The 13890-nt window shown below is 36.4% G+C and overlaps 1 protein-coding gene across 1 annotated transcript in view; it reads right to left on the bottom strand.

The window, feature by feature from the left end:
* Positions 1–13890, bottom strand: part of ALMS1 (ALMS1 centrosome and basal body associated protein) — a 223181-nt gene that overhangs the window by 35688 nt on the left and 173603 nt on the right. The window contains exon 17 of the mRNA XM_042981739.1: positions 7022–8169. Within this exon, the coding sequence (XP_042837673.1) occupies positions 7022–8169 (1148 nt within the window). The remainder of the gene's footprint in view (positions 1–7021; positions 8170–13890) is intronic.

Here is a 13890-nt window from a genome sequence, read left to right as displayed (position 1 = left end):
AAAAATGAATAAGCATAAAAATTTTTTTCATTTTTTTCCTTCCCAGTTTTTAAAAAATTTTTAAATTAAAAAAAATTTTTGTTTATTTTTCAGAGAGAGAGAGTGCAAGTGAGTGGGGAAGGGGCAGAGAGCAAGGGAGACACAGAATCGGAAGCAGGCTCCAGGCTCTGAGCTGTCAGCACAGAGCCCGATGTGGGGCTCGAACTCATGAACTGTGAGATCAGAACCTAAGCCAGAGCCAGACACTTAACTGACTGAGTCACCCATGTGCCCCTCCTTCCCAGTTTTTATTTAAATTCCGGTTAGTTAACAGACAGTGTAAGATTAGTTTCAGGTGTAGGATTTAGTGATTCATCACTTACACAGAATAATAACTTAAAATCAGTAACTTTAAACTGTAAGGAATTAGGGGTAAAAAAAGAGCGAACTAAAACCAAAGCAAGCAGAAGTAAATAATAAAGATTAGAGGGGCGCCTGGGTGGCGCAGTCGGTTAAGCGTCCGACTTCAGCCAGGTCACGATCTCGCGGTCCGTGAGTTCGAGCCCCGCGTCAGGCTCTGGGCTGATGGCTCGGAGCCTGGAGCCTGTTTCCGATTCTGTGTCTCCCTCTCTCTCTGCCCCTCCCCCGTTCATGCTCTGTCTCTCTCTGTCCCAAAAATAAATAAAAAACGTTGAAAAAAAAAAATAATAAAGATTAGAGTGAAGATAAACAGAGTAGTGACTAGAAAAACAAAGAGATGAATTAGTTCTTATAAACACACAAACTACAAAAAAATGACTCAAGAAGAAATAGAAAATCTGAGTAGAGTTACAGTAAAAAGACTGAATCAGTAATAAACTTTCCCCCCAAAGAAAAACCCATGACTAGTGGCTTCACTGATGAATTCTACCAAACATTTAAAGAAAGTATCAATCATTAACACCAATTCTTCTCAAACTCATCCAAAAAAATCAAAGAGGAAGGACAATGTCCTAACTCATTCTATGAAGCCAGTATTATCCTGATACCACAGGCAGACAAAGAAAGGTATTAAAAAAAAAAAAAAAACACCATAGATCAATATCCTTTACAGAGATGCAAAAGACCTTTTCAAAATTCTAGCAAAGTGAATCCAGCAGCATATGAAAAGAATTATATATCAAGACTAAGGAATATTTAAGGATTTATCCCAGGAATGCAAGGTTGGTTCAATACATGATTATCAATCTATACCATATTAACAGAATAAAAGAAAAAAAAAAAAAGACCCAGATGATCATCCCAATAAATGCTAATGCATCTGGCAAAAAACACAACACTTTCATGGTAAAGATACTCATCAAGAAAGAAAGGGAACTTCCTTAACACGATAAAAGTCATGTATGAAAACTCAAACTCACATCATTCTCAATGGTGAAAGACTAAATGTTTTCCTTCTAAGAACATGAACAAGACACTTTTGTCACTTCTGTTTGACACTGTTGATCTCGAAGTTCTAGCCAGAAAGTAAATAAAGGGCACCCAAATTGGAAAGGAGGAAGTAAGACTATTTCTATTCACAGATGACATGATCTTATATGTAGAAAATCCTAAGGAATCCACAAGAAAACTGTTAAGAGTTAACAAATAAATTCAGTAAAGTTATAGAGTACAAAACCAATATACAAAAATTAGTTGTGTATCTCTACACTAGCAATAAACAATGCAAACATGAAATTAAGAAAACAATTACATAGCATCAAAAAGAAAAACTTACACAAATTAATATGGAATTTCAAGGGACCTTGAATAGCCAGAACAGTCTTGAAAAAAAAGAATAAATTGGAGGTTCTATACTTGATTTCAAAATTTATTACAAAGATACAACAAACCAAAACTAGTGTGGGACTGGCATAAAGGACATAAAGACCAGTAGAATAGAATAGATAGAATAGAATAGAATAGAATAGAATAGAATAGAATAGAATAGAATAGAGAGCCTGAAATAAACCCTCATATATATATTGTCAACTGATTTTTGTCAAGGGTGCCAAGACCATTCAATGGAGAAAAGACAGTCTTTTTTCAACAAATGGTGCTGGGACTAGATATCCACATGGAAAAGAATGAACTTGGAGCCTTACTTTGCACCGTATACAAAAACTTAGATCAAAAGTCTTAAACATGAGACCTAAAACCATAAAACTCTTAGAAGAAAATAGGAGAAAACCTTAAAGACATTGCATTTGGCAATGATTTCCTGGATATGACACCAAAAGCAAAAACAGATAAACTGGATTACACCTAAATTAAAAATCTGTGCCTCTGAGGACAAAATCAACAGAATGAAAAGGCAACCCATGGAATCAGAAAGAATATTGAAAATTAAGTAGAAGAGGTTAATATCCAGAACATATAAAGAAATCCTACAAATGAACAACAAAAAACTTGATTAAGAAACAGGCAAAGGACTTGAATAGATATTTCTCCAGAGATCACATACAAATAACTAATAAGCAAATAAAGGTGTTCAATATCACTAATCATTAGGGAACTACAAATCAAAGCACAATGACATACCACTTCACACTCATTAGGATGACTATTTTTATTAAAAAAACAAGACAAAACAGGGGTTGGCAAGGATGTGGAGAAACTGGAACCCCTGTGCACTGGTGGTGGGAAAAATGGTATAGAAAACAGCATGGCAGCTCCTCAAATAATTAAAAATAGAATTACCACATGATTCTGCCTTCCACTTCTGGTTTTATTACCTCCCCCGCCAATTGAAAGCAGGTTCTTGAAGAGATATTTGTACACCTATATCCACAGCAAAATTATTCACAATAGTCAAAAGAGAGAGTAACCCAAGCGTCTATTAACAGATGAATGGATAAGTAAAATGTGCTATATACATACAATGGAATATCATTCACCCTTAAAAAATAAGAAAATCATGTTACATGCTACAACATGGATGAACCTTAAGGATATTTTGCTAAATGAAATCAGCCTATTACTAAAAGACAAATGATACATGATTCTACTTAATATGAGGTACCTAGAGTAGTTAAATTTATAGAGATAGAAAGTAGACTGGTAGTTGCCAGAGGCTGAGCATCAAGTGGAATGAGGAGTTGGTTGAGTGGTATAGAATTTCAGGTCTGCAGGATGACAAGAGTTCCTAAGATGGATGATAGTGATGTCTACACAATGATATGAATGCACCAAGCTGCACATTTAACAATGGGTAAGATGAAAAATTTTGTTATATGGATTTTACCACACTTAAGAATAATAAAAAAAGAGAGAACAAGAAAATCAAATAAATACAGCAGTGTTGATGCATAGGGGCACTTTTACCCCAATGTTTATAGCAGCACTTTCAATAATAACCAAATTATGGAAAGAGCCTAAATGTCCATCAACTGATGAATGGATAAAGAAGTTGTGGTTCATATATACAATGGAATACTACTTGGCAATGAGAAAGAATGTAATATGGCCTTGTGTAGCAACATGGAACTGGAGAGTGTTATGCTAAGTGAAATAAGTCATACAGAGAAAGACAGATACCATCTGTTTTCACTCTCATGTGGATCCTGAGAAACTTAACAGAAGACCATGGGGGAGGAGAAGGAGGAAAAAAAAAGTTAGAGAGGGAGGGAGGCAAACCATAAGAGACTATAAAAACTGAGAATAAACTGTGGGTTGAAGGGGGGTGGGAAGGAGGGGAAAGTGGGTGATGGGCATTGAGGAGGGCACCTGTTGGGATGAGCACTGGGTGTTGAATGGAAACCAATTTGACAATAAACTTCATATTTAAAAAAAAAAAGAAAATCAAGAATAAATTTAACTAAGAAGGTCTAAGACTTGTAAAATGAAAGCTACAAAACATTCCTGGAAGAAATTAAAAACCTAAATAAACTGAAAGACATTCCGTGTTCACAGCCTGAAGACTTAATATTAAGATTGCAATAAACTCCAAACCAATCTGTAGATTTAATGCAATTAATATCAAAATCCCAATGACCTTTTTGGCAGAAATGGAAAAGCTGATCCTAAAATTCATATTCAAATACAAGGGGCCTGAATAGCGAAGTAGTCTTGAAAAAGAACAAAATTGGAAAACTCATGCTTCTCAATTTTAAAACTCACTACAAAGCTACAGTAATCAAAAATACTGCAGTAATGGAGTATGACTAGGCATGTAGATCTAAGGAATGCAATTGAAGGCCCAGAAATAAACCTTCACATCTACTGTCAGTTGATTTTTGACAAAAGTGTCAAGACCATTCAATGGGGAAAGAATAGTCTCTTCAAAGACTGGTACTAGGACAACTGGGTATCCACGTGGAAAAGAATGATGTTTCACCCTTACTTTATATTACATACAAATATTGACCCAATATATATCAAATAGGTAAATGAAAGAATTAATAGTATAAAATTCTTAAAAGAATATAGGGACAAGACTGGATTTGGCAGTGGTTTCTTAGATAGGATACCAACAACACAAGCGACAAAAGAAAAAAATAGACTTCATCAAAAGTAAACTATTGTGCATCAAAGGATGGTAATAAGCGAGTGAAAAGACAACCCGGGGGGGGGGGGAGCAAATATTTACAAATTACACACCCAATAAGAATCTACAATCCAGAATAAATAAAGAACTCTTGCAATTCAAAATAACAAACAACTTAATTACAAGTGGGCAAAAACCTGAATAGACATTTCTCCAAAGAAGATCTATATATGTATACACACACACACACACACACACACACACACACACACACACACACACGGCTAACAAGCACAGGAAAAGATGCTTACTGTCATTAGGAAAGGGGAAAGCAAATCAAAACCACAATCAAAATGACAATGAGTATGAGATACCCTTCACACCTACTAGCATGGCAAGAAAAACCCAAACAGACAAACAAACCATAAAACAAGGTAAATAAAAAGTGCTGGTCAATGTGGAGAGAATGGGGCGCTCAGACATTGCTGGTGGGAATATAAATGGTATATCCATTGTGGAAAACAGTTTGGTGGTTACTCAATAAGCTAAAAACAGAATTATCATATGACCTAGAACTTCCACTCCTAAGTATATAACCAAAAGAACTGTACACAAGTGTTCAAATAAAAACTTGTGTACAGATGTTCATATCTGCTCCTTTTACAGTAGCCAAAAGATGGAAACCTAAATGTCCACAAACAGATGAATAAATAAAATATAGTATATACATACAATGGAATATTATTCACCCATATAAAGCAATAAAGTACTGATACATGCTAGGGCATGGATGAACCTCAAAAATATGTTAAAGTGACAGATGTCTGACTTGGTCACATCCGTATGATTCCATTTATATGAAATACACAGAACAGGCAACAGAGGCAGGAAGTAGCTTCATGGTTGTCAGGGGCTGGTGGGAGGGGGAATAGAGAGCGACTGCTTAATGGTTAGGAAGTTTCTACTGGAGTGATGAAAAAGCACACAAACTGGATAGTGGTGATATGTAAAACACTGTGAATATACGCAGTGCCATTAGACTGTACACTTTAAGATGGTTAAAACTATAAACTTTATGTGTGTAAAGTGTATGGATTTTACCACACACACACACACACACACACACACACACACACACACCCTCTACTGAGATCTTTTTTCCCTATCTCCTCCATGGAACAAAAAGCCTTAATCTGTTATCATTCCCAATTCTTCTCCTACTTTAAAAAGTCATATTGTTCTATTTATACATGTAATCACTATCATTTAATACCTACCAAAAACTCAATTATGAGAAATAATATTTATGAATTGTCTCAATGTCTTGTGTCTCCTTGCCTCTAGACTAGTGGTCTCTAAGTTTTTTTGATCATGCAGTCCTACTGATAAAATATTTTTGAGCACAAATTACCAAAGTAGATATTTATTTATGTTATAAATTATGGCTCTATTCATATATTATAAAACATATACACAAATATAAATTTTAAAAGGCTGAGAAAAATAAATATCTATCTTTTTTTTTTTTTTTTGTCTGTACTCCAGTGCCCCATTCTGTAAGCATCCCTCTTTGGAGAACACTCCTCTAGCCACCCTAAATTTTATTCTTGGGTTAAAGTATTAGTCTGCATTTGCTGCCCCCTTGAAGTCTGCCTTTACTGAAACTCCCTAACGTAAGGTCATATTAACCTTATGGGTGTTGTTACTGAATTCCTTGTAAGGATGCTGTTGAGGACTCTTACATACACTCTGGTGCCTTCTTTATGAGAATAGATGAGAGAAATTTCTCTTAGGTCTCAGTATCAGAAATATTTATAATGCTTTTGAAAACCTAGTTTTTATATTATAGACTTATGTAATTGATCACAAAGTTGTAGCAACACCACGTGCTAGAAAACATAGAGCAAAATTTGTGGCTCACTTCTAGCAACCATATCCACAAGGTGTATTTATTTATCTCCCTTCTGGCTTCAACTTGTCTTCCCAACACTCACAATTCTTCATTTATTTATCTTTAAAAATCATGTTGTAGCTCATCCCTTCCTGGCTTTAATTTAATTTTCTATCATTCTAATTCTTCATTTACTCAAGAATATCATTATTGTATTACTTACATAAGTATGTGTCTGGATATTTGTGTCTGTGTATATCTGTGTATGTGTTTAAGAACATCTCAAAACTTCTTGAAAGACAGGGAGGAATGAATAAGCAAAAAAACCCCAAACAAACAGAAATGGCCAGGCACTAATGTTCAGAATGGAGGTCATCCTAAACTGGAAGCTCCCCTGTGCCAGGGGTACACTTTGCAGATTCTGAAGCATTTAGCAGCAAAGCCCTTCGTCGTAACTGAGTGTTGAAGAAAAGAATGACAACTCACAATAGCACTGTACTACACTTTCTCACTCTTTTCCGAAAGTTGGTAAGAAATGTTATAGTGAGGAAAGGGCAATTGGCTTTTTTTCACCTGTGTGCAAAGCTTAACTAAAAAGTCCATGAAAAAGGCAGTCACATTGCCAGACGGAATTTGTAGCCATGTACCTGGATGTGTTTCCTTCTGGTGTGCTCAGAAGTCATTTGGGGATGACCTGTATTCAAAGCTTTCTTATTCTTCTTGCTCCACCTCTCAAGGTATCTCCTCTGGTGGTCGGTAATGCTGCTGTATAATTTAATTCGCCTGGGTGACAGACAAACTCTTTCATGGCCAAAAGCTTGGATCAGTCGGGCAGTGTCAATGGTGGAAATAGAGCTGCTTCTCTCCTGCAAAGTCACCTCTTTATCTGTTTGGGTCAAGATATCAGATTCCACAGGAGAATTGGTTGTGGAAAGGATGTTGGTGGCAGTGTCTGTGAGCAGCTCACTTTCGTCAGATGGTCTAGAATCTGAGGAAGTGGTGTTTATATAATGAAAACCTGGCTGTTTTCTCAGGATATACTTATTAAATTTAATCTGTTCAATTTTAATCTGCTTGGACTTCCCAGCTTGATGAGTAGAAAGCGCCTTGCTTTTTTTAAGCTCTCCTGTGTTTTTATGGCATTTCTCCAGGCTCTTATACCGCTTCTTTTTCTGAAGCTTGATTTTCTGCTGTTGCTTAATATCCTGTTCCCCTCTGCTATCATCCTGTGTGCTTTCAGAGGTCCAGAGAGAATATGTGATGGGATTCTGAAGAAGTTTAGCCAAACGATCAAGTCGCTCCACCAAGGATAGTTCTTTTCTGTCACTAAACTCGGGAGGTTTCTTTTGTTTCTGTCGCTCCTGATACTTGTTCCAGAGTTCATTCAAACTCACAGTGTGCTGAGTTGTTAGCTCTGGGGTGACCTTACGATCCCTTTTTGGATCACTAATTTGTTTGTCACTTTTTGGATAATCTCTAGCCTGACTTTTAGCGGAATGCATCACTTCTTTGTTTTCCAAGTTTACATTGATACTGAGGCTCTCTATTCTGGTATAATCTGCCTTGGTCTTTTCCACATTTTCATCAGGGGAAGGAAGACAAGTATGTTCTCTTTGTTTGTCTGGATGACGCTGAAAGAAATCTTTCCAAGAATGCCTCATGAAAACACTCCTCCCCAAGGATTCATGGCAAACATCTTGATCAGTTGGTAGGTGGACTGGATGATGAAAGTAAAACTTGGCTGACCTGAAGACAGAATGGGTAGTATTTTCAAATTCTGAATGACATCTGGACTCTGAAAGGGAGAAAGAAAAAGATTTTGAAGGATTTTCAAAATATTTGTATTCCCTTTAGAAATAGTATTCACACTTAGGGACGCCTGGGTGGCTCAGCTGGTTAAGCGTCCAATTTTGACTCAGGTCATGATCTTGCGGTTCATGAGTTTGAGCCCCGCATCGGGCTACGGTGCTGACAGTGTGGAGTCTGCTTGGGATTCTCTCTCTCACCCTCTCTTTGCCCCTCCCCTACTCTCTATCTTTCTCAAAATAAATAAACTTAAAAAACAAAAAAAGAAAAATACCCATCATTAAAAAAAATTTTTTTAAAAAAAGTTTCTACACAGCAAAGGAAACAACTGACAAAGAGAAAGGGCAATGTATGAAATAAGAGAAAAGAAGTGTATACTATATGTCTGGTAAGAGGTTAATCTCCAAAATATATAAAGAATTCATACAACTCAATAGTAAAATAATAACCCAATTGAAAACCTAGGCAAATAACTTGAACAGCCATTTCCTCAAGATATATAAATGGACAATAGGTAGATGAAAAAAGGCTCAACATCACTCACTAATCTTATCAAGGAAATGCAAATCAAAACCACAATGAATTATCATCTACATCTGTCAAGATGGCTATTATCAAAAAACCCAAAAAACAAATGTTGGTGAGAATGCAAAATGTTGTAGCTGCTGTGGAAAACAGTACGAAGGTTCCTAAAAAAATTCAAATTAGAACTGCCATACGGTTCAGCAATCCCAGTTATGGGTATTTATCCAAAAGAATTGAAATGAAGATCTCAAAGGAATATTAGCACTCCTAAGTTCACTACAGCACTATTCACAACAGTCAAAATGTAGAAGCAAACTAAATATCCACCAACATATCGAAGAATAAAGAAAATATGGCATATCCATAAAAAGAGGGAAATTCTGCTATATGTGACATAATGGATGAACCTTGAGGACATTATGTTAAGTGAAATAAGATGGATTTCACTTTTATGAGAGATCTAAAACAGTCCAATTCACAGAATCAAAGAATGGAATAGTGGCTGCCAAGGGATTGGGGGGAAGGGTAGGAAATGGGGAGTTACTAATCAATGGGCATAGAGTTTCAGTCAAAGCAAGATGAGTAAGTTCTAGAGACCTGCTGTATAACATTGCACCTATAGTCAACAATATACCGTACACTTAAAATTTTGTTAAGAGGGTAGATCTCATGTTCAGTGTTCTTTCCATGATAAAATTATGGGAAGGAAGGAAGGAAGGAAGGAAGGAAGGAAGGAAGGAAGGAAGGAAGGAAAAGGAAAGGAAAGGAAAGGAAAGGAAAGGAAAGGAAAGGAAAGGAAAGGAAAGGAAAGGGAAGGGAAAGGAAAGGAGGTAGGAATTTGAGGACAAATTATGTGAAGCCTAGAACACTAGGCTAAGGACTTTAAAATTTATTCTTAATGGAAATTAAGCACCAGTATACCATTTGAGCAGAGGAATAACAAGATTATGGCTATACTTCAGGAAGGATACCATAGCAACAGGATAAAAGCAGCAAAATGTCAAAGGGCTAACGACAGTACATTAAAAAATAAAGCAAAAGCAAAAGCAAAAGCAAAAGCAAAAGAATGAGGAAATAGATAACATTACTGGAAAATGTATTTGTTTTCCAATATCAGTATTTTCAAACAACGCAGTCCCACTGACTTGGGGCTGAAGTAAAATACATGGTAAAGAGTAGAAAATGAGCAAGCTGAATCCGTTGAGTATAAAGAGCTCTATGAGCAATGAGACTACACAACCCTATCTCATGGTACTTCATTGAGTAAAGGTCAAATCGGTTGAGATGGATGTCTATTCTGATAATACATTAGTTTTACACACAGCATTTGTAAAATTCTCCCCAAATATATCAAAGTATATTAAACTATGATTTACTATTTTTTAAAAATTAAAGTTAAATATGCTCATTGTAAAATATTCAAATAATGTAGAGAATTTAAGGTGAAAAAGTCTCCCTGCCATCCCTCAATCCCTAAGCCACTTTCTAATAAAAACTATTAACCAGGTTTTATATACCCATTTAGATAAAATGCTGCCAAGTGCTGCAAAAATATTTGTTCAATGAAAAAAATATTGTATGCATATGTAAACATTTTATATTTACTGATTTGATATATAATTTAACTACATGTATAGGTTGTTTCCAAATGTTTACTCTCCTGAAGAATGCTCCAGTGGATATCTGTGCATGTGTGTGTGTGTGCGTGTGAGATTTTATGTTTGATACAACTTTATAACTCCTGCAAGTGGAAATGCTGGATAAAAGAAACATTTATTTCAATTTTAGTCCATGTTGAGAGTTTAGATAAAGGGGTCCAAAATATTGCTGCTTCAGCATCCATTTTGTGTAGGCAAGCGGACTGCAGGGGCCTTGAACTAACACTAGCCCCTCCTTCGAATGCATGCCCTAGAGAACAGCACGCAGAATCTTAAGTATTTAAGTTCCTTATATGACCTTCCCAAAAGTCCTTGTGATACACAGTCTCCCCCACCTCCTAGGGCCTTACCCTTTGTGCACCGCTTACAGAAGACCCTTGCCAAGCTTACCAAAATACTGCCCTTTCTGGTTTTGAATTCACCAGTTCACCCTTATCTTGGGAACCAATCCACCTATAGACCCTAATAAAGGCATGTACCCCAGGTTTTGCCATTCTCTTGCCCCGTGTGTCCCCTCAAAGCATGCTGTGTACCTCCTCCAGGACCTGTGAGTAATAAAGTTCTCTATATCAATTTCCCTTGTACTCTTTTGTTGAGCCATTGGACATCCCAGAGCTCTACTTAACAAATGTTAATAAAGTCACAATGGTTAGACATTGTCAAATTGCTCTATTCTTTAAAAATGTTGCAATAAATTTGCACTTCTAACAATAGTATTATGAAGATGTATGTACATTTCCCCATATCCCAACAATACTTTTTTTTTTAAAGTTTATTTATTTATTTTGAGAGAGAGACAGAGAGAGCGCATGTAAGTAGGGGAGGGGCAGAGAGAGGGAGAGAGAGAATCCCAAGCAGGCTTGGGATCCTAAGTTCCAACAATATTTTTATAATCAGCATCAAATCTTTTCATCTGTGCTATTCTAAAGGGCTTAAAAAATTTGTGTTTTAGGGGTGCCTGGGTGGCTCAACTGGCTAAGAGTCTGACTCTTGATTTCGGTTCAGGTCATGATCTCATGTTTAGTGGGATTGAGCCCCACATAGGGCTCTGCACTGACAGGGTGGAGCCTATTTGGGATTCTGTCTCTTCCTCTCTCTCTGTCCCTCCCCCCAATTTCTCTCTCTCAAAATGAATATTAAAAAAAATCTGTGGTTTACTATATTTCTTTAATTATGAAAAAGGCTAAGTATTGTTTCATATCTTTCATGGCCATGTGTATTTCTTTCACCATAAAATTCCTGCTCATGTTCTTTGTTTTTCTATTAGACTGTCTTTGATTTATAAAAAAGCTCTTTGCATATTAAGAAAATTAGCCCCCTTTTCTCAAGTTTATCTGTTTAAAATTGTTTTCCTACTTTACATTTATAAATTGACTTTGCATATAGTATTTTTCTACCATGCAGAAATTTAAAATATGTAGACAAATTTATCAAATATTTGCTTTTAGGACTTTTAGATTTTGTCACCTTACTTTATAAGAAATAATAATCCACACCTTCATCCAGAACTTTTATGATCTCATGCTCTCTTTTATTACTTACATCTCTGAAATATACGAATCTTGGCAACAGGGGTAAGGAGAAATCTACCCCCACACGTCCCCAAACGCTAGCTAAGCATCTTGGTATAATGTGTTGAATAATCCATCTATTCCAAACTGATGTGAAATGGCACTTTTAAAACAGTAGATTCTCACTGTATTTATTTCCATTGAGGTACCCACTCTCAGTCTCTTGACCCAATAGCATCCTTTTTTTTTTTTAAATTTTTTTTTTAATGTTTATTCATTTCTGAAGGACACAGAGAGAGAGCACAGGCAGGGGTGGGGCAGAGAGAGAAGGGGACACAGAATCTGAAGCAGGATCCAGGCTCCGAGCTGTCAGCACAGAGCCCAACGTGGGGCTTGAACTCACGAACCGCAAGATCATGACCTGAGCAGAAGTCAGATGCTTAACTGACTTAGCCACCCACGCGCCCCCCACAATAGCATCCTTTTAATGGTTACTGCTGTATAGTTTATTTTAATACCTTGTATAGCTAAATCCTACACCATCTCCATCATCTTTTTCAGACTCTTTCTGGTAAAGAGAAAATTTTATTATTATTTTGTAAAATTTATATTTACAAATATATTTTGTAATGTATTTATATCATTTATATTTATATATTATTATTATAAATAATATATTATTATTTATATTATTTTGTAGAAAAGAAAATTCCAATCCTACCAAAAGGCAGCAAAATAGAATAAACTTCCATACATTTCTGGTAGGATTCACCAATTGTTAACATTTTGCTACACTGGCTTCTCTCTCTATCACAACCTGCAAGCATATGCATGTTACTTACATTTTATCTGAACCATCAGAGAATAAGTTATAAATATCATGTCCTTTCATCCTGGGATACTATAGTGTATATACCCTAAAAGGAAAGGCATTCTCTTACGTACCATGGTATAATTACCAAATACATTTAATTTAACATTGATATGATACTAATGTGAAGATTATGTTCAAATTTCAGCAATTTTCCCAAAATTGTCCTTTATAGTAATTTTTCCCCTGGGGCTACAGTCCAATCTAGAATCATGACTGCATTTAGCTGCCATGCCTCATTAGTCTCCTTTGATCTAGAATAGTTCCTCAGCTTTTGTCCTTTATGACACCTACGTTAAAAAAAAAAAAAATGTTTATTTCTGAGAGAGAGGGGGAGAGTGAGTGCAAGTAGGGGAGGCGCAGAGAGAGAGGGAGACACAGAATCTGAAGCAGGCCCCAGGCTCCCAGTTGTCAGCACAGAGCCCGACGTGGGGCTTGAACTCACGAACTGCAAGATCATGACCTGAGCCAAAGTCAGACACTTAACCGACCAAGCCACCCAAGACCCCTGGCCTTGACAGTTTCGAGAAGTACCAATCAAATATTTTGCAGAATGTTGTTCATTTGTTTTTCTCATGAATAGACTGTGTTACAGGTTTGGGGGAGGAAGACTTTAAAGTGCCATTCTCATTACATATTAAGGGTACATACCGTCAGCATGACTTATCACTGTTGGTGTGGACTTTGACCACCTGGTTGAGGTAGTGTTTTCGTCAGGGTTCTTCACTGTAAACTTACTCTCTTTTTTCTTCCCATATTAAACTCTTTGGAAGGAAGTTATTATGTGCAATCCATTCTTAAAGACTAGGGAATTATGTTCTACCTCCTTAAGGGTAAAGTGTCTACATACTCCATACATACTCAGACATTTGGGATTCTGCACAAAACTGTCTATTTGCTCCCATTTATTTATTCAATCATTTATTTATATCATTATGGATCCATGAATGTTTATTCTTTGGTTATAATTCAATACTACTATATTGCTCAAATTGCTGGAACTTTGGCCACTAGGAGCTCTTTTACTTGGTTCTTGTGTCCCTTTGACATACTCTCCATCACTTTAAGGTTTTCTCCTTACTTTCTAGCACTACAAGATGCTCCAGGCTCATCTTCTGTATTTCCTGTTCCAATCGTAGAATCAG

The sequence above is a fragment of the Panthera tigris genome, chromosome A3 (assembly GCF_018350195.1).
Source record: "Panthera tigris isolate Pti1 chromosome A3, P.tigris_Pti1_mat1.1, whole genome shotgun sequence".
NCBI lineage: Eukaryota > Metazoa > Chordata > Mammalia > Carnivora > Felidae > Panthera > Panthera tigris.
Note: the sequence above shows the minus strand (reverse complement) of the source record. Positions and strands in the feature narration are given on the sequence as shown.